Source organism: Sceloporus undulatus, chromosome 4 (assembly GCF_019175285.1).
Source record: "Sceloporus undulatus isolate JIND9_A2432 ecotype Alabama chromosome 4, SceUnd_v1.1, whole genome shotgun sequence".
In the NCBI taxonomy this organism is placed as follows: domain Eukaryota; kingdom Metazoa; phylum Chordata; class Lepidosauria; order Squamata; family Phrynosomatidae; genus Sceloporus; species Sceloporus undulatus.
In genome coordinates this window covers 50986201-51011070 of record NC_056525.1, presented here as the reverse complement: position 1 = coordinate 51011070, position 24870 = coordinate 50986201, and the positions used below count along the sequence as shown (strand labels likewise).

Genomic DNA, 24870 nt, shown 5'->3' with positions numbered 1-24870 from the left:
CCATTTATCTTATTTGGATTATTGTAGGTATGCCAAAAGACTAATTATAATATTTTATTAATGATATAGCTAAAGCCAGCTATCATGAAGTACATGTGCACTAAGTGAGACACTGGAAGCAGTCACCTGACAGACTCTGTCTGTTCATCTCATTTTCTCCATTTGTGGCAGAGAATGTTGTTTGTGGGGAATTAGTATTCTCTGTGCCTCCAATAAGTGGTCGCAAATGGCTCACAGATACCTGTTCTATGAAAGATGTGCCATATTTCCTGAAGTACCACCATTCAAATATCTGTAACAAAATATAGAACAAAATAAATAGAACACAATATACTGTGTATGCAAATATCAGTCAATTAAGTCTCTTACAAACTGGAGTTAATTAAAGTAGTCATAGGCCTGGTACAGATTGCCAGGAAGTGACGTCCCGATGGTGATAGTAGGGCTCAGGACCACGCACCAACCACATGGCCTTCAGCCCTACCAAGTGCGGGCGGCGCCATTACAGCATCACCCTGCCCACACGGGGGCGTATTCCTGATGTGTGGGCATCATAGCGCCCAGGCGTCATGCAAAGGAAGAGACATTGTAAGGGCTGTGTTACGTCCCAAAAAGGAGCAGCTCTAGGCAGCTCCTTTTTTGGTCCACAGAGTTGCTGGGCGGTTTGGGTGCTACGGCAATGCTGTGGACCAAAAACAGGCGCTTACAGACTACCCTGAAAGGAGTGGTCTGTACTGCCCCACTGTTACTTAAGTTCCATTCCACCAAACAGGCAGAAAGCTTGCACATATATAATATGACAGAAAATAGTATGTATTATATTTTACCTATACACAAAACCTGTGTTTAAAACACAGTGGGAAAATTTATCAGGTTGATCACTGAAAGATCAGAGCAAACAATTGAAGGTTGCAACTAGCAATCAGTTTCTGCATTGGATTCTAAGAGCTACATCAGATTGTTAAACACAACTACAGTAGATTCACTTAATCAATGGAATTTTTGTAACTTAACAAATCCCACTGTTCCATGGGTCTTATTTATTTCAGACTAACAACTGGATTTAGGTCAAGATTGATGGCTATTTTCCACGGGGGGGGGGGGGGTGCGTGTGTATGCTCTCAACCATGGTTCTTTTTTTACATCACTTCATACTGGTAAACGGGTAATATTTTAACAAAATAATTATTCTTTCTAGAACTAAATGTTATATACATTGTAGGAAATGACATGTAATTATTTGAAAAAGGTTTAACTCCTCTGTAGAAGAACGGGCTGTAATTTACATGTTAGCATGCAAGAATGAAAATACTAAACTGGCTTGGTTCACATGCAAGTTGTCAGTGGGCATAAAGCTGTACAGGCATGTCAGAAGTGATTTCTCCCCAATATCAGAGGATGGGGCCATACAAGAACAACATGCTCATCTCAATACATTTATAATACATGGGATACCATGAAGCATTTGCCTGAAAAGCTGTCTATGGCCAGTTACACACCGCAGGACATCCCATTTTAAATCAATATGGTGCCGGCCCTTCTACATGGCCGACACCATATTGACGTATTGGACGCTGAGCGTCCGAACGTCACGCGGCGCTAATGACGTCACGAATGCGCCCTTGGCGCTTCGCGACATCATCAGTGCGCTGCAGAAAGAAGCTCCATTTTGGAGCTTCTTTTTTGCTCCGCGTGGGAGCCGCGCGGTATGGCTGCTGCGGCTCCCGTGTGGAGCAAGCGGCGGCAGCAGACCGCCTCAAAGCGGCGGTCTAGAACCCACCTATAAGAGAATGATTACATTTCCATCATCTTTTCAACTGCTGTTAACTCTTTGCTTAGGGCTGTAACCAATAAAAGAGCATTACATCTCAACAGTGACAGCTCATAAGCACATAGCTAGCAAAGTGCCACAAAGATTTTCCATCCTCAGCAATGTTCTTCAGAATGCCGCTGGATGCCTGCTGCTACACTTTTAAAATACGGTATATCTTTTCCTGTAAAAGTGCACCATCTAGAGTCCAATTGGTATTATCAGAAAAGTACCAGACAGGCAAAATTCACATTTTTAAATAATAATATGCAGCTCTACTAATACAAAACCTATAATTCTTGCTTGCTATATGCCCAAAAATATCAGTAAAAGAAAAAAGATTCCGTTTTAGTGATGTGTAAGAAAATCAACAAGTAGCAACAACATCAGCAAGGGCCAACAACAGTTAGGTTTTAAATACTAAAAACAACTTCTGGTCTAATTCACTAATTTAGTACCTGCATTAAACTCTCACATCTCTTTTCTAAAATCCAATAGACATAGGCAGACAGCTGAGTAGTAAACGGCCTTTTTTTATTTTGTGAACATCATGTTTTATGAACATCATATACTTGAAGTCTTCTATACAGTAATTGCTTCCCTCTTTTAAATTCCAGTTAACACAAGCAGTCCGACAAATTCACAATCTTTATTTCATGCTCTGTAGGAACACATGTTCCAGTAAGGGGCGAAACAGAGATTACTTACAAATATCAGACCAGATATCAGAGATGAAGTCCCCGTAAGTGCAACGTAGAATTTTGGAGTCAGTGTGCTCAAGAAAACAGTCACTGCCAGTGGGGAGAAAAAAGATAGTCCTGTCAATGAATACATCTGCCTCTCTGAGGTTGGCTTCAGACTATCCTGCTTCTCCACATACAGAACATATAGTCAATCTCCTCTTTGGCTAGTGGCCCTTCTTGAAAGGTCTGAAAGACAATTTGTTTTGACTACAGATAGAACCATAGAATTAGAAGGGACCACAAGGGTCTCCCAGCTCCTGTCTTGCAGGAATACACAACTAAAGCACTCCTGAAAGATGCTCATCCAACTTCTGTTTAAAGACTATCAAAATGGAGGTCTTTAAACACCATACAGTGAGGCAATCTATTCCAACATCAAACACTTCTCGTTCTTTCTCATGTTTAGGAGGAATCTCTTTTTTTGTAATTTGAATGTGGGCACTTATTTTGTAAACAAGCTTTTCTTTAGCCAACAAAAGAAGCCTCAACCAACCTGTAAGTACTTATAGAAGAATTTGCATGAAGGTTCAGTGTCTTCATTTAAAGGCTGTACAGACCATCCCTTTTAGCACCAAAGCAGTGCTGTGGCAACCGCACGCAGCACCCCCAATCTGGCCTTTCTGTGGCACAAAAAAGGAGTTGCAAAAAGCGGTTCCTTTTTGCACTGTGGCAAGGGTGCCATAGCCACCAGCACTAGGGCTTTTCTGTGCTCCTTTGGCACCGCATCATCTGGACGCAGTGCCAGAGTAGCACCATGGTGCGGTGTGTGGCGTCATGTCGGCAGAGTCAGGGCATGTGTTGTGTGGATGCATGCCCCACTCCGCCCCCATGCTGGCCTTAATGGCCAGTCTATACAGCTCCTTAGTTATACAAGTCTTACGAGACCCTCGTGATTTCATTTCTCATGTGCATATTGTAAGGTTTAGATAAAACGTTTGCTGAAACACATTTAACTTCTGTTCTTTTTCATCCTATAGGAAACTATCCCTATTCTTTTCATGTTATTTCTGCTTCTGATAACAATTTTGTGTTTCAGCAATGACTAGGAACGCATCTGCTTTGTTAACTGAGGTGCATTTGTATTTGGTGAATTTTAGATGAATTATTATTTTTATAAATTATTATTAATGAATTAATTATGAATTTGCATGTTTTCTTTCTAGAACTGCTGGCCTATAGTAAGAAGAGCCCTCCCTCCAGTCCATCTGCCTTGGTCGTCCTCAGAGGGAGAGAAGAATGCTGGACCGGATCCCCTTCCCCACCGCCATTCCCTTCTCCTTTTGTGTCGTGTCTTTTTAGATTGTAAGCCTGGGGCAGGCTGTCTGATTAAATAAAATACGTAAGCTGCTCTGAGAGCCTTTGTGGCTGAAGAGCGGGGTATAAATACACCAAATATATAAATAATAACTAAGGTATGTAAACCTGTCATGGGGCTTTCTTGGCAAGATGTTTCTCCAAGGAGGAAAGCAGTTGAAGCAGTGTCAAACTGGATTATTTCTGCACTGTGGCTGCTGCCCCTAAGGCGACCCTCTCATGGGGGTTTCATTGGCAAGTTCCTTCAGAGGGAGAGGTTGTTATGGCCCCATCTGAGGCTGAGAGAGTGTGACTCGTCCAAAGTCATTCAGTGGGTTTCCATGGCTGAGCCAGGACTCGAACCCTGGTCTCCACTACGATGTGGTCTTCCTCTTTTCCTACACACCCCAGAATTCTCACAATCGTGAGAATGCTGAAAAATGGAAGCGGGGCAAAGACAGGGTGGCCAGACACCATGACTGTAAAGGAGGACAAGGCGCCACAAAACGTAGGACGCTTGAGGGAAAAAGCGCAGGACGCTACAAAATAAAAGCTACAAAACACTAACGGGAGTAAAAACTCATGCTTCTTAGCCCTGCTCAAAATGGAGGGCAGTTAAGAATTCCTCCTGGACAGAAGGCTGAAATGGAGGACGAAGCCTGGAGGGCAAGGAGAGAAGAGTCTCTCAATGTAATGGTGTCAGCCGTGGCCCTGACCCTTTATATCAGGGGTAGGCAACCTGCAGCCCACGGGCCGGATGCGGCCCGGCAAGGCCTTGGGACCGGCCCCAGCCTGGTCCTGCCGCCAATTGCCGCTGGAACCTTTGGCCTCTCGCATGAGGGCATGGGGCCTTTGGCCTATCAGGAGGAGGCGGGCAAGGGGGGCAGCTGTCTATAGAAGCCTCCGAAACATGCATTTATATTAACTTTTTTTAAAAAATCAGCAAATTTTTAGCATGCCCTCCATTTTTATTAATAAAAGTGTCCTCCATTTGAAAATTTTGTCCTACATTTGTCCCGGTTTATTTATTTAATTATTTTTTTTAAAACTTATTTAATTATTTATTTTTTGGCTTCAGCCCCCCAGTTGTCTGAGGGACAGCAACCAGGCCCCCGGCTCAAAGAGGTTGCCTACCCCTGGTTTATATCACACTGTATTGGCGCTTCACAGGACACTCTCTGCAAATCTCTGCAGGATTGGATTATTCAGGGATTTCATTAGCATGTTCTCTCTAGGAATATCCAGGTCCTCCAGCGCAACTCTATGGTCATCTTTAACCAAAAGCCGCCCTGAAGGAGCCAGGGATTATTCCCAGAGAGAAGGCTCCTCCAGCGCCACTCTCTGCTCAGAGTCTGGCAGATGGAGACCAGAGAGTCCGCTGGAGGACCTAGAGATTGTTCCTAGAGCGTCTCCTCTCGGGTAAAAAGGCGGCCTTTTCGCTATTCGTGGCTTTCCGCTGGGAGAGATGGGGCGAGTCACGCTCTCTCAGCCTCAGCGCAGCCCCAAGCGCGACGCCCCCCCGGCCCTCTCTCTTCCGCAGAAGGAAGGAGGCTGAGGCCCCTCAAAGCCGCCCCTTCCTTCCTTCCCTCACCCACCAACCTGCCGCCAAGTTGTCCCGCAGCCGGAGCGGCCCGCGGAGAAAGTAAAGCAGGCCCAGGGCCGCCACCGCTCCCAGGCTCCGCGCCCAGGGCCCCGACGCCAGCCTCAGCCGCTCCCATTGCCCAGGGCACTGGTTCGGTGGCGGGGAGGGCAAAGGAGCGCCGTCCCCTTCCACGGAGGAGCCACCGACGCTCTCCACCATCGCTGCCGCCTCTCTCTCTTCTCTACTCCGAGGCCTCAGCCTTCTGAGGGGCGGGGCTTAGCCGGGCGCGCCTCCGACGCCGGAGAACGCCACGGCGCATGCGCATGCTCGCTCTCTTTCTTCCCCTCCGTGGCTTTTGTGAAAGAACATAGCCAGGAGCGACTCTGGACTGAGACCGCTACGGCGCATGCGCATGACCGCTCGCCTCCCTCTCGTTTGTGAAAGGAACATAGCCAGGAGCGACCGCGACACCCTCAGCGCCACTTTAAAACGCCAGGGCGCATGCGCGTGGCTGCCCGATTTCTTCATAGGCTTTTGTGAGGGAACATACAAACTTCTGGGCCTCCTCCCAGTGTTTTGGACTTCAACTCCCACAATTCCTGACCGTTGACCAAGCTGGTTGGGGGTTCTGGGAGTTGAAGTCCAAACCCCCCTGGAGGACTAAGAGCCTGGTTTTAATGCATAATTGTTTTGATTTTTAAAATTGTTTTCCCCCCTAATTTATATATATTACATTTGAATGCTTTCCTATTGTTTTACCCTGTATTGTTTTAAATTGTTTTAAATTTGCAGTGTATTGCCTCGAGTCCTTATATTGGGAGAAAGGCAGGATATAAGTAAATATAATAATAATAATAATAATAATAATAATAATAATAATAATACATTGGCAAATGTTACAATATATGCTGAAGTTATTACTGTGCCTATCCACATAATACCGCACCACACTCTTATAGCGCTGCTATTCCACTTTGACTGCTCTGGCTGCCTCCTGTTGCATTCTGGGGATTGTGGGTCAGTGAGGCCTAATGCCTCTCCATAAACTACAAATCCCAGAATGCAACAGGAGGCAAACAGAGCAGTTAACGTGGAATAGCAGCTCTATAAGAGTGTAGTGCAGTAACCTAGTAAATCTGAATCCAACATAATTGGAACCCTGAGGAACTCTTTTATGGACGTGGCTGGAGAGACATTCCATCCTGCGGTGCCCTTACTCAAAATGGCACGCAAACCGGCGCCACTCTATCAGGCATTCTATACGCTACACAGTTGCAGCGGCGCGGCTTTGCCTTAAAGAGCAAAGTTTGCCCATAACAAACATGGCGCCGCACCAGCTTCGACGAGGATCCTGGAAGACGAATAACCATTGGCTCCCGGTGGTATGACGACGACTCTTGGGCCCCACCCCTGGCCACGCCTCTTTTCCCAGCGCGCTTTGCGCGTCGGCGGTGACAGGTGGGGCTGGCTGGCCTGGGTTCAGAGAAGCCAAAATGGCGGACTTTGAGGATCGGGTGACGGACGAGGAGAAGGTAGGAAGCTGTTGGTCTATTTAGGATCAGACATGGGAAGTGACACTCCTTCAGAGAAGGTGGCTGCAAATCATGTTATTACATTACCCAAGTAGTGCCATAGGTCCTGGACACACTGCAGAAATAATCCGGTTTGAGACCGCTTTAACTGCCCTGGCTCAGTGCTAGAAAATCCTGGGCATTGTGGTTTATTTGGCACCAGAGCTCTCAGACAGAGAAGGCTAAACGCCACACTAAACTACAGTTTCCAGAATGCGATAGCCTTGAGCCAGGGCACTTAAAGCGGTCTCAAACTGGATTATTTCTGCAGTGTGTTTGGGACTATAGTTACTATGTCAGTTTGAGGACCAGAAGGTTATCCATGGCGCCAGGCTACATGTGGATGACCACAGTTGCAAAAGCACCTCCCATATTGTGGACTTTGCACCCAGAACAGGGCAAACGCCACTTGATTAAACAGAGACACGTCCAAGATCTTGGTTCTATCTGAATTGAATTTACTTTTATCAGCCCTCATCCAGACCATTATCCTTTCTAAGTAGTGTTTCAAAGCCTCAGTTGCCTCACCTCTATTAGATGAATGGGAGAGAGATTATTCCCGTATTTGTGGCATCTCTGTCTACATCCCTAAATAACTCTTTCCCAGCAATTCCATGTTCATCAGGAGTGAGTAATTTCCCTGGGTACGGAGGGCATCCCCTTCCCCAGGATGCCATGGTGGCCCACACTGTACTGCCTCTGTATTTGCTGCTTCAAGTCTACATGCGCCTTGTTTGGAAGAAAAAATGTTGAAGCGAAAATAATAATAATAATAGTTTTTATTTATATATATCCCACCTCTCCCTGTGGACAATAACGTATTTCCAATGCCCACTGTAACACTGGGTGATCCTTATTGAGCCCTTCAAATCCTGCAAATTTGTCTGGTGGGAATGCCTCGCCAAAAACTGCTATCGAAAAGCATAGGGGATGCAATAGACGGGGAGGCAATAGTCAGGCTTGGAGGGATGCATTCCTCTCTGCAGATTTGGGAGAGGGACTCTGCCCTGCCATTTTTTACCCCTATACCCCACCCTCCAGAATTGTTTTGGAGCTAGCTAAAAATGACAGTTCATCATTTCTGGACATTTGCAGAGCACACAGACCTGCTTCAGGTTCTGGGAGGGACTTGAAACAAGTGATAGGAAATAATCAGGCATGTTGTGTCATGTTCACTTGATACATCTAAGAATGTGAAAATGCATGCAGGCAACTGGGTGCATTTTCATAAGCCAGATGTAGCAACCACTACAGGAAAGAGCAAGAATCCTCCTACTAATTGACAAATTCTGTAAACACGTGCTTGCTTGCTTTCTTACTTGTTGAACTATGTCTCTGCTTCTAAACCAGTTTTCCAGTTGGAAGGAATCCCTTTTTTATTTTTAATAATACTGCATTCCCTTCTAGTAAAAGCAGACTTGAAATCACATTTCTCTTTTGCTCCTTGTTCTGTCTGGGTGGAAAGAATAGTCTAGGTCATGACCAGGTTATTTGTAGAACTACTTGCAGAATTATGAACCCATTCAGGCTCCAAGACCTTATGCACATGTCCAGTGGCAAAATCTTTCATGGGGTGAGAAATGCAAAGGGAGTAGGGGCCATATTTTTAGCTTTGCACCTCTCTAGTGCAATGTGAGTGGACCAAAAGGACCAGAAGTGGTGTAACATCACTTCTGGATTACAATTTTGAGGAGGAGTTACATTTTAAAGCTACCTGGAATGTGGAATATTGGAGGGCAAAACTTCTACTTTGTGGCCTTTTGGGAGGAGGTGAAAAATTGCCCATGAAAGGGTCAGGGGGCTTCATGGGCTGCACTTTCTTTGTTTGACTGGTATAAGAAAGAGAGTCTTTTCTGTGTAGACACATCCCTATGGAATACCATACCATAAAACATGTACATGGTTTGCTCTGTGGCAGGTTTTTTTTTAGCAAGCCTTTAAAATGTGGATGCTCCAGTCTGCTTTTAAATAAATATATGTCCATCTTCATTTTCTAAACTGGAGTTTTAATTGCATTTTACATTAAGATCTTACCTTGTAGAAGTTTCACCATAGAAGATAATAGGAACATATTTTAATAAATAATTTCTTCATTCTGAGCACAACTCAGATACTCTTGAGATTGCTGAAAGGAGTTTGAAAGAAAGGTTGCTGCATGTGCAGTGCATATTCTACCACTGACTTGGTAAATCAATTCTTGCACATTTTTATACAGTTCAGAAACCATAAAGGATTTCACTTGGGTTAATACTGGAATGAGAAATGTGTGTGCTCTGCAGGCATTTATACATCCTTTCTTTTCACCTGTCAAGAACCTTTTAGTGCTGTTACTTGTTTTAAACCTTCACATGTCTTTCAGTCACTAGGAGACATGATTTGGCCATAAATTTGGTGGTTTTCTCAATGACATAGCAAAATGGTGTCCCTTATAAAAAAATGGAAAATCAAGGTTTGATATTTGAAATTTATATATATTTATAACATTTTCTAACTGTGTGTGCTTGAATCATGTATAAAAAAATCAGTGTATAAGAAGGGCCGACTGTAAGTGCTAACTTGACACAAATCTCATTGGTTTGCAACATACATGAGAGGTGTGAGAAAGAAAGTGTGCAAAGCTGTGTAGAGGCAACAAGGGCTTTCAAGCATATCCTTCTAACTTTGCATAAGAGCTGATTCAGACTTCTGCAAGCAAGTGAGAATTCAAAGTATTCAGTTACAGCAAAATGGGTAAATGCAGCCTTCCAGATGTGCTTGGACAACAACTCTCATCAACCATGATACCCAGATTGCTGGGTATTGCAGCCCATCAACAATTGCAAGAATGCACTTTGCCCACCTCTAAATGGCAGCCACATTTGATTGCCTTTGGATTGATTCTGGAGCCTTAACCTGTGTCGGATGTGGGCAACTGTGGCAGAGAGCAGATTTTAGCTACACAGCATCCCTTAATATGCATCAGGAAATTACCAGAATTAGTTTCACGTTTCTAGGGTTTAGTGAGGCTGAGGGTTACATTTTTCAAGTGTATATACACACTTGAAGACATCAGTCCTGGAGAGATCCAGGAATGGCAGTTAACCCTGAGAGGAGAGAAATGCAAACTTTTAAGAAGCTGATGGATACTTGAGTGTGCAAAAATGTGGTTGGTGGAGGGACACCTGTGGGTTGCTCTACCCCCCCCCTCCATTCCTATATTGTTAGATTTGAATGACGTAAAGGGTGTGTGTTTGTGGAACGTGTGATAGTAGAATATTATAAACAAGGGGTATAAGTACACTGTAAGAGTCAGAGTGGTCTAGTGGTTTGACCAGTGTCTCTGGAGATCAGGGTTTGTTTCTTTGCTTGGCCTTGGAAACCTACTGGGTGACCTTGGGCAAGTCACACACTGTCAGCCCCAGAAAACTCTGTGATTGGTCCACCATAATTTGGAAACAAAGCACACAACAACAACAACATAAATATACTGTATTGCCTTCCAGTCTTCTGAGATTACATGTAGCTATGCAATCACAGTCAGTCATATGACATCGTAAAAACTGAAGCATAAATTGTAGCATAAGACTTTGTGAACCAGAACCCACTTGTTGATGTATGAAATGTTATTCTGACCTGCACATATATGTACACATGGGAGGGGAAGGGTTGTGCACAGTAAGTTTAGATCAGGGGTAGGCAATCTTTTTGAGCCGGGGGCCGGGTTGCTGTCCCTCAGACAACTGGGGGGCCGAAGCCAAAAAATAAATAACTAAATAATTTTTTAAAAAATTTAAATAAATAAATAAACCGGGACAAATGTAGGACAACATTTTCAAATGGTGGACACTTTTTTTAAAAAAAGTGGAGGACATGCAAAAAAAATTGCTGATTTTTTTTAAAAATGTTAATATAAATGCATGTTTCTGAGGCGTCTATAGACAATTGCCCCTCTTGCCCCTGCGTCCGAGAGGCCAAAGGCCCCGGTGGCAATCAGCGGCAGGACCGGGCTGGGGCCGGTCCCAAGGCCTTGCCGGGCCGCATCCGGCCCGTGGGCCGCAGGTTGCCTACCCCTGGTTTAGATGGAAGTAAAGTACAGGTAGTACTGACAGTGGTAAGTATTAACAGTAACCATTCACAAAACAGTTGCTGATATAACAAACTTCTGGGTTGTGTGTGTTGTGTGCTTTCAAATCATTTCTGATTTATGGAGATCCCAAGGCAGACCGATCATGAGTTTTTCTTGACAAGATTTGTTCAAAGGAGGTTTGTCATTGCTTTCCCTGGGGCTGAGAGTGTGTGACTTGTCCATTGTCACCCAATGGGTTTCATAGCACTAAATTAAATATATTTCGTTTTTTAAAAAATCCTTTCTCAAAGTGCAGGAAATAGAAATGAGCATCTTGAGAAAATGTAATTCATCAGTGACCCTTTCAAACTGCTTTGGGTGGGCATAGTTAGGGCATAGTTAGGTAGAGAAACCACCTTTTTCTAATCAATGATTGCTGCTAATCTGTGCAATTTATGTTGCCTACTTTGAGTGGCAACACTCCTAAAGACAAGTAAATGAGTTGCTACATCCAACTTTGTCTGTTCATATAGAATAAGCTCCAGATTTGAATTTTATAGCTTACCGGGAGCTCTGCTAACTTCATTTCTAATTCATCGAAGACTGTTCAATTATATACTTCACAATATTGGTGGCAAAATAAGAATAAGATCAAAACTAGATGATTTGGCTAGTCTAATGTGACCAATGGTTTCATGACATAGAGATTTATAAAAGCTGATAATAGAAGTTAATAGAATGTGGACACTGGTCTTCAGTGTCCATGAGTATCAAATAATCTTAACACAACAGCATGTATATGTGTTTTCTCATATTGATATGAGTAAACATCTCTTCTAAGCATCCAAGACAGTTTATATGGAGCTGAGAGTTGGAAGAAACTGATTTGTGAAGTCAAAGGCTTTTATGGCAGACATCCATAGTTTTTTTATTGTTTTTCAGGCTGCAATGTCCTTGGAGGGGGTTCCTGAAGTCTTGAAGACTGCTCAGCCTGCCTCCTCCACTCAGCAGAGTGGCCACTTGACAAAAGCTCAGGCTGGCTGACTGGGACTGTTCATTGCCTGTCATGTGGCTGCTCCACTGCAAGGAAGAGGCAGGCTGAGCAGCTGAGTAGAACTGATACCCAACCATCCTTTGCTTTTCTCTCTCTCCCTTTCCTGCTTCACAGCCAGGAGCAGTCCAGTCTCCTATGAGAAATGCTGATTGGAAAGGAAGGAGCAGGCGGAGTAGCAAGCAAGCAAAGGGTCTAGCATCCCTCCTCAGCACTGATGTTAACATTGACCTATTCAGAGTTAACCAGGGCATTTACACATGACATATTTATTTATTTATTATATTTGTATCCCGCTATTTGTATCCCACTCTTTTCCCAGGACTGGGACTCAGAGCGGCTTCACAGCATTAAAAACTACAATTAAAAAAAGAAATTAAATTATTACAGTATTAAAACAGTTATTAAAATAATAAAACCTATTTTTAAAAGATAAAATTTTTAAAATGGTCCAACATCCCAGCCTGTCCTTATAGCAATTCCTTAAATGCTTGTGTGAACAGGTAGGTCTTCACCTGCTGGCGGAAGGCCATCAAGGAGGGACCCATTCTGATCTCCCTGGGCAGGGAGTTTCAAAGTCTAGGGGCAGCCACTGAGAAGGCCCTCCCTCGCATCCCCACCAACGTGTTTGTGATGGTGTTCGGAAGGCCTTCTCCAGAGGATCTCAGAGTCCAGGCCGGTTCATACCAAGAGAAACGGTCTGCCAAATAGTGTGGACCTGAGCCATGTAGACACAACTCTCTGTCACTGCCTGCCTACCCCCTCCCCCTTAACAAAATAGAATCTGGGAACTGAGATACACTTAGAGGCTTCTACAATACGTTGGGGGAAATGGGTGGGCTCTTAAGGAGAACCAGCCAGCACCTGCTTTAGAAAAATAATGTTCTGAGAGTCTTTAAATGCTTAGCTCTCCCCCCTCCCCCCTTTATATTCTTTTGTTTCTTCATCAGTTGCTATCTTTGATTTTCTTTGTTTACTTGTTTTGACATATACACACACACCCATGTTTGCATCTATGGTTTATGGGGATTCGGTTCTACCAACCACGTGGATTACAACTACTAATAATAATAATTTGTTTTATTTATATACCGCTATTCCAAAGATCATAGCGGTGAACAGCAAGTAAGCTAATTAGCAAGTAAGCTAATTTGCCCAACAGTCTGGGAACTCATTTTAGCGACCTCGGAAGGATGCAAGCCTGAGCGCGCTTTGGCCCTGTTTGTGGTCTTGAACTCGCAACCTTGTGGTTTAGAAGTGAATGGCTGGCAGTTACAAGGCATTTTAACACGCGCCACCAGGGCTCCTATTTTTCTTTTCTTTTTTGCTGAGGAGTACAGACTTCAGAAGCTACCTTTTCATGCATGCACACGACAGGAGCCAAAACACTGGTTGGCTGGACCTGTGCCTTGCTGTTCAATCTGCTCCAGCTTCAAACTGGTAGGAAGAAGAAAAGTCTTCCCACCATTATACGGATGCTATAATTTTTAATGGGAGTTGTAATCTGTGTCAATTGTCCAAGGCAATCTAAAACTTGTTATTGTTGCTGCAGCTGTTGACTGACACAGAGCAGTAAAAGGCAACCCCAGGTGTCCCAAGTCAAAGTACTGTATATAGCAAGTACAGTACAGTCAAGCCCAGCCAAGATAAACCCCGAATTGAGGACTTTTTGAGCAGCTTGGCAAACATATTGCCAGTGAACACTATCAACTTTTGCTTCACAGTAAAGTTTGTTGGCTATCAGAATATAAAGTTTTGTTTCATTTTGGGGGAATTGAAAGATGAGATATGATTATTCCTTGTGGGATGGCAATTTCGCTTCAGCGGTCGTTGGACAATTTTTCTGGATAGTAACATTAGTGTATATATGTCAGATATCTTCACCCATTTAAATATGCTCAACTTATCTAAATCAAGAAATTACAGTTTTTCAAGTTTAAGACTAGATCAAAGCAGTTATAAAAAAGGTGGAATTGTGGCATTATTGACTATTGAACTAAAACTATGAGACATTTCTTAACTTCATAAATGTTCTTGCTTCCAAAGAGTTGTCTGAGGAATATACATCATGTATTGTACGACATTTGAAGAATTTGCAGCATACTGTATTCCATGAATATTTTCCTCTTCCTGATGAAAGCAAAAACTGGATTAGAGATCCATTTTCAGTTAATGTTTATGAACTAGAGGGGCTTATGGTAGCAGAAGAACACAAGTTAATAGAAATATCCATGGATGGTACTCTGCAGTTCAAGGAACAATCCCTTCCAAATTTCTGGGCTCTCTTACAAGCAGATTTTCTGGAACTATTGAAAAGGTCTATGAAATTATTGATGCATTTTGTAACAACCTACTTGGGTGAAAAAATCATTTTCTGCTCGCTTCCCTTTATCTTAAAAATAAGTGTAGAAACTATTTGAAAAATGTAGTCAGAACTCAGAACACAAGTTTCAGTTATTAAGCTTGATATAACAAGGCTTGCAACTGAAATGCAGCACCAGCCTTCTCACTGATTTATTAATTAAAATTAATAAAAAAATTAGGCTATGGTTTAGTGTTCGGCTATTATTATTATTATTATTATTATTATTATTATTATTGAATCATTCCAGTAAAATATTATAATAGCAATGTGTGCATTTACTTATTTCTCTCTTCACTTCAAATTTGAAGACCCCTGATAAGCAACTTCAAATAAATATTTGATGACTTCGGGGTTTTAAATCTTGAGTTAAGTCTTGTGAGTCCACAGCTACAAAATATGTTTAAAGGGGATGCCTGGTAAAATAATGGTTAAGAACCACTGATATAAGCCATATGTTAAAGGGAACACACACATAAATCTGGTGTCATTAGCCAATTTGACCACTTGAAATCCCCAAATACATAAATAATAACATGTAGCCATCTACCTGGTTATATGTCTTCATCAAATATATATTGGTGGAAATCTTTCCTATCTCAGCATCCTGCCACTAAGGAAATTAAGGTAGCCATTATCATAAGACAGTTTAATACAAGCATACCTCAGTTAACAAAGCCTCTGATAGTGAACTCCTTTTTCCAGAAGGTTTTTAATCCTCCTGGTCCCTATTTTCCTCTTCATTCTCTCTCTAGCTGGGCATTTTTTAGTGCTATCAGCATTGTGGGGAAGGTTGCAGTGGCACATAGCTACAGTAAGATCATCCAGAGTCAAATCCCATTCCTTTCCAGGTCAAGCTTTATTTCACTGTTTACTGCAGACACACTGCTGCAACCCAGCACTGAAAGGCTGTCTTATTTCAGCCCTCCTTCACCATCCTACTAATGCTAATCCTGGGGGGAGGGAGCTACAAAAATAAAAAGGGGGTTTCTGAACAGGAATTCTGAAGAAAAATATGGTTAACTGAGATATACCTGTTCTTTATTAACTGAGTTATACTTGTGCTGTTAAACCACTGTTACAAATACGCCACTTCTTTAAATCTTTTCCCCCTTTAGTTACATGCTAGGATAAACTTTCAAAACTCAACATTTTGAGGACAGTCACATTTGATGGATTGCAGTCAGTTTTAATATGTATAGTCTGTGCATACCCACAGTTATTTTTTGGAAAGAGTGGAAATTAGAATACTGGAGTATGATAAGGAAATTGAGCCAGTCTGGTGTAGTGGTTTGAGTGTTGGACTATGGTTTGAATCCCTACTTGGCCATGAAAGCCCACATGGTGATTTTGGGCAAGTCACAGTCTCTCAGCCTCAGAGCATAGCAATTGTAAACTCCCTCTGAAGAAATTTGCCAAGAAAACCCTAGGTTTTCATACACACATACAATAAGGAAGATTAGTTTTTTAGTTTCTTCATTCATATTTGAATGTGGATCATACAACAAGGGGAACCATTCACCAGAACATAGTTTAAATTCTTCTTACTTTCCTTGTTTCTGTACTAGTTTGTCTGCACTAAGGCCTGTTACAGACAGCCAAAATAAAGCTGCTTCAAGTCACAGTGGAGATATGGTGTTTCAATGATGCATGCGTCCTAAGAGTCCAGAACTCACACCAAAGCCATGCTCCAGCCCTAAGGAGGCATCATTGAAACCCCATATCTCCACTGTGACTCAAAGCAGCTTTATTTTGGCTGTCTGTAACAGGCCAATGTGTGTACAACATTTCTGTATTTAAGTAAGTTACCATTACTGTGGGCCCTTGGTATCCACAGGGGCTTGAGTCCAGGAGCCCACTAGGTTTTTAAAATCCTTGGATGCTTAAGTCCCATTATATACAATTTTAGTAGCAAACTGCTATCCCTTACTGTATATAAAGTGGCAAAATCAAGGTTTACATTTTTGAACGGATGGTTTAATTCGTGGATAAATAATCTGTGAATACAGATGGTTGACTGTAGTTTAATTATAAAGAGACTGCATTATTTTGAAGATTTTTTTCTTCTTCAGTGTTTCAGCTTTTCACTTTGGCTGGTTGTCATATTTTCATACCCCTGAGAGGAAACTAAAGCTAAAGAGGATCAAGTGGCATGCAGGGTGGATGGATCCTAGACTGCTCCTCTTGAAATGGATCCTTGTGCTTATTAGACAAAGTAATATGTTCTCTGAGTACCGTATTTGTAGCAGTGCTTCAATCCAACCAGAGTGTCATGCTTACTGCTTACAGATGCACTTTCTAATAAAAGCACATGTTATAATTTGAAAGAGACTTTCAGCCATCTAAGGTAGTGCTCTGAAGAGTCAATGGGAAGACTATGCAGTGGCAGTCTTTATAACAGTTACTTTTGAGTAATCTTTCTTACAAGGGTGTCTTAATGTTTTATCAGTTGCATTAGCAATTTAGCCACAACAGGAAAATATATTCTGTTTGTTTATCTGCCTATAGATTGGGGGCATTTTGCAGAACGAAAACATGTAGTAGGCTGGTTTCCTGTTTGGCACCAGAATACCAGAAACCTTGGGTTCTGAAGATGAGAGATAGTTATGTTAGATATTAGATATCTAATACAAATGTATGAATGTTTCTTTTTAATCGTATTTTATTCAGCTTGAGATATCCTGACCAAACTCCAGATGATTATATGTGCTCTCTACAAAAACCTCAGTTGGGCACAATTACATCAGCTCTGACCAAATTGATCAAATCCTGATAGCAAACAGAACTGTTATATGACTTGTTCTATCCCATGGATGGTATAGAGATTTCTGTGGGAATAATGTTCATTTGATGAGTATACCACAGCTTTAGATCACTGGTTCTCAACCTCCCTAATGCCATAACCCTTTAATACAGTTCCTCATGTTGTGGTGACCGACCACAAAATTATTTTTGTTGCTACTTCATAACTAATTTTGCTGTGTTTTCCGATGGTCCTAAGCGACCCCTGTGAAAGGGTCATTTGACCCACAAGGGGTCACAACCCACAGGTTGAGAACCACTGCTTTAGATGCAGAATGTGAATCTAGGCTTTGGGACACAACTAATAGAGATGTAAGTCCCTAAAATATATAAATAATAATAAAATCTTTATTTATATCCCGCCCTTCCAAAAAGATCAGGGCGGCTTACAATAATGCAACAAGTGCAATTGAATACAGAATTAAAAACATATAACAATCAATACAATACATAGTCTAAAAACAATAAAAGCCCCGTTAGCCCATCCTCATGGCCACGGAAGAGGAGGGAGGCCCACAGGATATTTAATCGGGGAATGCCTGCTTGAATAGGAAGGTTTTGAGGTCCTTCCTAAATTGGGCCAGGGTGGTAGATGAGCGGAGCTCTGTGGGCAGTGTGTTCCAAAGGGCTGGGGCAGCTGTGGAAAAGGCCCTTCTTGAGGTAGAAGCTAGCCTGGCCCCAGGCACCTTCAGCAATTGCTGCCCAGATGTTCTGAGGGTGCGAGGCGGATTGTACGGGGAGAGGCAGTCCTTTAGGTACCCTGGGCCCAAGCCATTTAGGGCTTTATAGGTAATAACCAACGCCTTATATTGAGCTCGGAAGCGAATGGGCAGCCAGTGAAGATCTTTAAGCACAGGTGTTATGTGGCTGGTCCTGGATACGCCAGTGACCAGCCGGGCTGCCATATTCTGTACCATTTGGAGCTTCCGAGTTTGGTATAGGGGTTGCCCCATGTAGAGTACATTGCAGAAGTCCAATCTCGAAGTTACCAGAGCATGTACAACAGTTTCTAGGTCCCTCCGTCCAGGTATGGGCGCAGCTGGCGAATCAGCCGAAGCTGGTAACAAGTGTTCTTGACCGTCGCATTCACCTGAGCGGTCAGATGAAGCGACGAGTCAAGAAGCACTCCCAGACTGCGCACGGAGTCCTTCACAGGGAGCGTGACCCCGTTCAGGACAGGTGGAACCACCGCCATTCCTGGACCGGGGGAACCTATCACTAGTACCTCCGTTTTCTCTGGATTTAGTTTGAGTCGGTTTTTCCTCATCCAGCTCATTACTGACTCCAGACAGGCCACGAGAGGAGAGACGCCATCCCCAGTCACTGCATCAGTCGGAGACATAGAGAAAATAATTTGGGTGTCATCAGCGTACTGATAACCCCGCGCCCCATGTCTCCGGATGATCTCTCCCAGCGGTTTCATGTAAATGTTAAATAGCATGGGAGACAGAATGGCTCCTTGAGGGACCCCAGTTTTAAGGGCCCGCTCGCTGGAGCACACGTCTCCCAGCTGCACCATCTGGGACCTCCCAGAGAGGTAGGAACGGAACCACTGGAGCGCAGTGCCCCCGATTCCCACCTCAGCCAGGCGCCCCAGAAGGATACCATGGTCTATGGTATCGAAAGCCGCTGAGATGTCGAAGAGCACCAACAGGGACACGCTTCCCCCGTCGACGCTCAGACGGAGATCATCGACCAAGGCGACCATGGCCGTCTCAACCCCGTGACCCGCCCGGAAGCCAGTTTGAAATGGGTCCAGATAATCCGTTTCATCCAAGACCGTCTGAAGCTGGATCGCAACCGCCCTCTCGATCACCTTTCCCAAGAATGGTAGCAGCAAAACAGGCCGATAATTATTATGTACCAGGGGGTCGAGGGAGGGCTTCTTTAGGATCGGTTTTACAATGGCCAATTTAAGATCCGATGGAAATCGCCCATCCCTCAAGGAGGTGTTAATTATCCGGTGTAACAATGACGTTACCACCGGTCCCCCCTGGGCCGCTAACCACGAGGGGCAGGGATCAAGAGAGCAGGTTGTTTTCCGAACACTTCCGAGGATCTTGTCCACATCCTCGGTACTCACCAACTCAAACTGATCCAGTGTAACATAGTCCGCGGAGGCTCTGGACACTTCTACCCTAGGCTCTGCCATAATATCGGCGTTCAGACCTTCGCTTATGCGAGAAGTTTTATCCACAAAAAGTCATTAAACAGGTCACAGCAGGCCTTAGAAGGTTCAAGGATCTGGTTCAGGGCAGGAGGGAGCTGAGTTAGCTCCCTGACCACCCTGAACAACTCTGCCGGACGTGACTCTGCGGACGCAATACGAGCACCATAGAACGAATTCTTTGTTGCTCGTATTGCCTCTCCATAGTCCTTTAACAGTCGGTCTAGGAGAGTCTTGTCGTCTAAGCAAAGGTGTTTCCGCCAACGGTACTCTAGCCGTCGCAGAACCCGCTTCCTCGCCCGGAGATCTACCGTATACCAGGGCTTACGATTGGAAGCGGGCCTGAGAGGACGCTTGGGAGCGATCCTGTGTATAGCCCCAGAAAGACCGGTATTCCAAATACCGGTAAGGGCGTCAACAGAGTCGCCGTCATCTCCAACCATGAGCCCCTCTAAGGCTTCCTGGAACCTCTCAGGTTCCATCAGCCTTCGAGGGTGGACCATCCTAACTGGTCCACCACCCCCGGGGGGGATCTGGGTAGAAGCCTTGATTTTCACCTCTACCAGGAAATGCTGAATATCTGCTGAAATTTAAATGTTTCCTTCTCCTGCCCAACTTAACAGCATTCTCGTTAATAATTTAATGGTCATCATTAAAATAAATGATGAATGCAGCTGATTAGTTTGGCAATACTCAGATGTAACAACCAAAAACCTTCAGAGGGCCACAGAGTTTGGTCTGTTGATTGGTATTCTGTGTGAATTTGCTGGTAAATACCTCTTTAAGAACCACTGAATATGTTGCCTCACTAAATCCAGCTATTTCTCTGCAGGTACGTATAGCTGCAAAATTTATCACGCATGCACCACCTGGGGAATTCAACGAAGTATTTAATGGTAAGTAACTGGTGGCTTAAAGTTTTTTGAGGTTTTGTTTTGTTTTTAATACTATGCAGCTTTGGGTCCCATATTGGGAGAATGGTAAAATGTAAAATAATTTCTAATTAAAAAGGGAAAAAAAACCAAGTTCTATATTTTATTAATAAGGAAACAAGGCTTGCATGTTTATTGACTCCTCCCCATTCTGAAAGATTAATTTTTTACTCTTTAAAATCTAATATTCGGGCAATAAGCTATACTAAGGAAAGTTTAGTCTCCAATAAAAATGTCAGTATTAAAGGCAGCCTATAAAGAAGTCTGTAAAGAAAAAAAATATTCTCAAACAGTGTCTAAGATAGTTGTTAGTTAGTATATATTCTTTATAGAATATCCTTTCTGTGCTTGTGTTAACTTTTCATAAATTTCTAACAGAAATTTTCAAACTCATAGAGAGGAAAACTGATACTGTAAAAGAAATCTGTTGGTGACACATGCCAGAGAGGTGGTTATTCAGACATTTATTGTAGTACCAGTAAATATTACAGCACTACAATGAAACTGTTGCTAATCTGTGTGGATTTTTTTTCCCTTTAGATGTACGATTGCTGCTTAACAATGACAATCTTCTTAGGGAAGGGGCAGCTCAGTAAGTACTGATTATTTTTTTAAAAAAATGAGAGAGAGATTATTGTTGTGAGGAATTCTGTGTGCTTCATTTTTAATGACAAGAAATAAATTTTCACTGCTGTTTTAAATAGCATGCTTACTATTTGAACTTCTGTAAATTTTGAAGAGGTGGTAATGATTCTAGTAGTCAGATTATGCTAGCTTGGAATTATTCTGCATTAGTTGCTCCTGTTTCTGATTCACCTTCAGCAGGGACAGCATAGGCTAAGTGCAAGAGATATGTGTGGGTTTTATTTTTGGCTTTTTGCTATAAATGTACTCAAAATAACTAGAATTGCAAGCTCTAGTTTTTCCAAAAAGCATGCATTTAAAGGTCAGAATCAGAAAAAAACATATTAGAGTTGTGTAAGCATTGAAATTGTAGGGTTACATTTCTTTAATAGCAGTTTCCATGCTTCACAGATTACTAATTCTGAAACTTGAAAGGGATAATGATGTTCTATTTGATATGTCTATGTCATGCAAAGAAGGAGCTGCCCCCTAAAGTAATTCTTTTTATGCTTATCAAAACATGTTCAACTGACAAGACTCTTTTTAGGCACAACATCTTCAAAATTCTCACAGACAGAATAAATCTTGACGTTTTGCCACACCTTTTAAATGACAGCCTTTGGGCTATCTTGTGAATGAATTTACTGATTGCTCAGGGTCTTCAGTAGAAATCCTCAAGGTTAATTATGATACTGTGTTAAAATCTATGGAGGTGGTTTGTCTAAGATGCAGGTCAATAAAGTAGGTGGTTTGTCCATGATCCAGGTCAGTAAACCAGGAAACAGGAAGAGGAAAAATATAGATCATCATTTCCAGTACTAAAGTAACTCTTCATTATAAACCTACAAACTATGAAAGTCATATACTGTATATACTCATGTATAAGTCTAGAAAGTCTGACCCAAAAAAACTGGATTGATGTATCCATGGGTGAATGTACTTTAACTCTTATAAAAAAGGGAACCATCCCATGGTGAAAAGTAAGAGCATAGCCTGTCCTGGAAGGACTGACCCCGCTCTATTCTCTCATCCATCCAGCCTTTACTGTGAGCACAAACCGTTATGCTTGCTGGAATTTTGGAAGTTCTTTGGCATTGTTTTCTTTTGCTTCATTTTTTAGATTCTTTGTTAGATGCCCCTACGTTTTACCCTCAACTTATACATGAGGTCGATTTATAGTCAAGTATATATGTTACGTCCTTTCTGCAGTAGGAAAGGATTCTTTCAAGACTGTATATCTCTAAATGCAATAGAAGACAATGAAGTTAAGTTTATATGTGTCTTAGATATCAGAATATAGTATTTACTTGTTACTCTTATCTGACAGTGCATTTGCCCAGTATAACATGGATCAGTTCACTCCTGTGAAGATAGACGGTTATGATGATCAGGTAAATAAAAAATTCTCCTTCCCACACACACCATTTTTATATACTTAACTTTGTGAGTAGCCAAACATTTATGACATCTTTCTACAGAAGTCTGGATACAAAGTTTTTTGTGGGTTTTTCGGGCTGTGCAGCCACGTTCTAGAAGAGTTTCTTCCTGACATTTCACCAGCATCTGTGGCTGGCATCTTGATGCTGGTGAAACGTCAGGAAGAAACTCTTCTAGAACATGGCCGCACAGCCCAAAAAACCCACAAAAAGCTATGGATGTTGGCCATGAAAGCCTTCGACTTCACTCTGGATACAAAGTTATTACCATTTACGTTCAGAAAATAGGTTTTCTCATAGAAATCACTGAAGGCTGTCTCATGATGTTGAACTTTAGTCATTCAGGTGGCCACTTCTGATCCAGGTTTGTGCTTCTCAAGATGAGAGAGAGCATTTTATCCTAAAGGCCTTTAGGAGTTGGGCTATATAATGTTTTCTAAAAGGTAGCTCATCAGGCTGCAGAGCTAAGAAGAGTTTTCTAGGCAAACTATGCATGTAAAAATTGTCTTTTCAATTTGCAGAGCTAGGAAGATTCATCTAGGCAAGCTGTGCATTAAACTAGACTGAGCAGATGTTTCCATCTAGAAGGCATTTTCTACCTTTTTTTAATTTAAAGGAGGAGTTATGTGGGAGTTTCATCTCTTATAATTTGTATATGCAAAACTGCCAAAACTGGGCTCTAAGTAAAGAGTGATCATCATGCAGCCCTCCAGACATTGGTAGGGTGTAGGTAACATTCCTTACCTATAATGGCCTGGATTCCTGTTGCAGTCCAGCAGCTTCTGGTGGCCCACATGCTTTCTACCACTGCTCTAGGGAAATCAGTATTGAAAGGGATCTTGTACCACCTTTGAGACTAACTGAAAAAAAACAAGTTAGTTGCATAAACTTTTGTAGACTTAAGCCTACTTCTACAGATGAAAGCTCATGTTAACTGATTTCTTTGTTTCAGTAAGTCTTAAAGGTGCTACAAGATCCCTTTGCGATACTGATTTACCAGACTAACATGGCTATACCTTTGAATTGTGGTCTAGGGAAAGTAGGCAACAAGTGTTCAATTTGGATTATGGATCTTTTTTTGGAGTAAGAGCACTTCCTACCTGGGATGGCCCATGTTATGTCACTTTGGAACAATTATGGAATTATTAAGACCCTTTATTTTCATACACACACACACACACACACACACACACACACAGACACATATATATATCTCACTTGGAAAAAAACTAAGGAAGTCAGTTGAAAGAAAGTGCCCTTGTCTTTGTCTATACTCTAATTGTGGGTTTGTCTTTCTGTTTTAAGATCTTAATCACAGAACATGGCGATCTTGGTAATGGCCGATTTTTAGACCCAAGGAACAAGCTTTCCTTTAAGTTTGATCATTTAAGGAAAGAAGCCAGTGATCCCCAGCCAGAGGACACAGACACAGCACTGAAGTCATGGAGAGACGCTTGTGACAGTGCATTAAGAGCATATGTGAAAGATCATTATCCACATGGATTTTGTACTGTTAAGTATCTAACCTTATCATATTTGGTGACCTGGTGTTGTTCTTATGGCAGTGGATGCCGAGAGCAGGAATACTTAAGTTATTAGTATCTTGCCTTTTCTGTATTAGAATGGGACATTTTAAAAGTTTCTGTATTTATGCTGAGGCTGTTGTGCTTTGGACATAATGGAATGACCTGACTCATTGGAAAAGATTATAATGTTTAAAGTAAAAGGCAGTAAGAAAAGAGGGGGACCACACTAAAGATTGGTTGATCCATAAAGGAAGCCATGCTCCTGACTTTGCAAAACCTGAGCAAGGCAGCTGATGACAAGAGCTCTTAGAAGTCCTCATTCATAGGGTTCCATACATCAATGTTGATTTCATGGCAGACAACAGACACATTTATGTAGGATCTCATAGAGATATAAACATGGAATTGAAGAACTATGAAACATATTTTGTGGGCCCAAAGTCACTCAATATTTTCAGAAAGGATCCCATATCTCTCCTCTTCTCTCCTCACGAGAAGGACATGTATAAAACATGTTTATAGATTTGTATTTAAATCACATAAAGTGCCTGTCATATATTTTAAAATGCATTGGCACTGGATGTGTTGTTCGTGGTGGGGATCATGAATGCTGGAAAAAGCACAAGTAACAGACAAGATGCATCAATTATCAGGAAAGCAGGCTGTGGATTTTCATCCTGATGGTTGGAATCGGTAGAATCAAAGAATCGTAGAGTTGGAAGAGACTGCAAGGGCCATCCAGTCCAACCCCCTGCCATGCAGGAAATCCATATCAAAGCATCCCCGACAGATGGCCATCCAGCCTCTATTTGAAGACCTCTAAGGAAGGAGACTCCACTACACTCCGAGGGAGTTTGTTCCACTGTCAAACAGCCCTTACTGTCAGGAAGTTCCTCCTAATGTTGAGGTGGAATCTCTTTTCCTGA

General features: G+C 42.4%; 2 protein-coding genes across 3 annotated transcripts in view; one reads left to right on the top strand and one right to left on the bottom strand.

Moving 5' to 3' along the window:
* Nucleotides 1-5709, bottom strand: part of ST7L (suppression of tumorigenicity 7 like) — a 53733-nt gene extending 48024 nt beyond the window's left edge. The window contains exons 1-3 of one of the 2 annotated variants that reach the window (XM_042463251.1): nucleotides 5446-5709; nucleotides 2519-2601; nucleotides 127-292 (exon numbers count right to left, since the gene is read on the bottom strand). In XM_042463251.1, the coding sequence (XP_042319185.1) occupies nucleotides 127-292; nucleotides 2519-2601; nucleotides 5446-5647 (451 nt within the window). In that variant the 5' untranslated portion in view covers nucleotides 5648-5709. The remainder of the gene's footprint in view (nucleotides 1-126; nucleotides 293-2518; nucleotides 2602-5445) is intronic. The other variant, XM_042463250.1, reaches the window with a different exon arrangement.
* Nucleotides 5710-6831: 1122 nt separating this feature from the next.
* The window catches only part of CAPZA1 (capping actin protein of muscle Z-line subunit alpha 1), a 29215-nt gene continuing 11176 nt past the window's right edge, over nucleotides 6832-24870 (top strand). Inside the window, exons 1-5 of the mRNA XM_042464151.1 lie at nucleotides 6832-6960; nucleotides 20259-20322; nucleotides 20899-20950; nucleotides 22310-22373; nucleotides 23724-23930. Coding sequence (XP_042320085.1) covers nucleotides 6922-6960; nucleotides 20259-20322; nucleotides 20899-20950; nucleotides 22310-22373; nucleotides 23724-23930 — 426 coding nt within the window. The 5' untranslated portion in view covers nucleotides 6832-6921. The remainder of the gene's footprint in view (nucleotides 6961-20258; nucleotides 20323-20898; nucleotides 20951-22309; nucleotides 22374-23723; nucleotides 23931-24870) is intronic.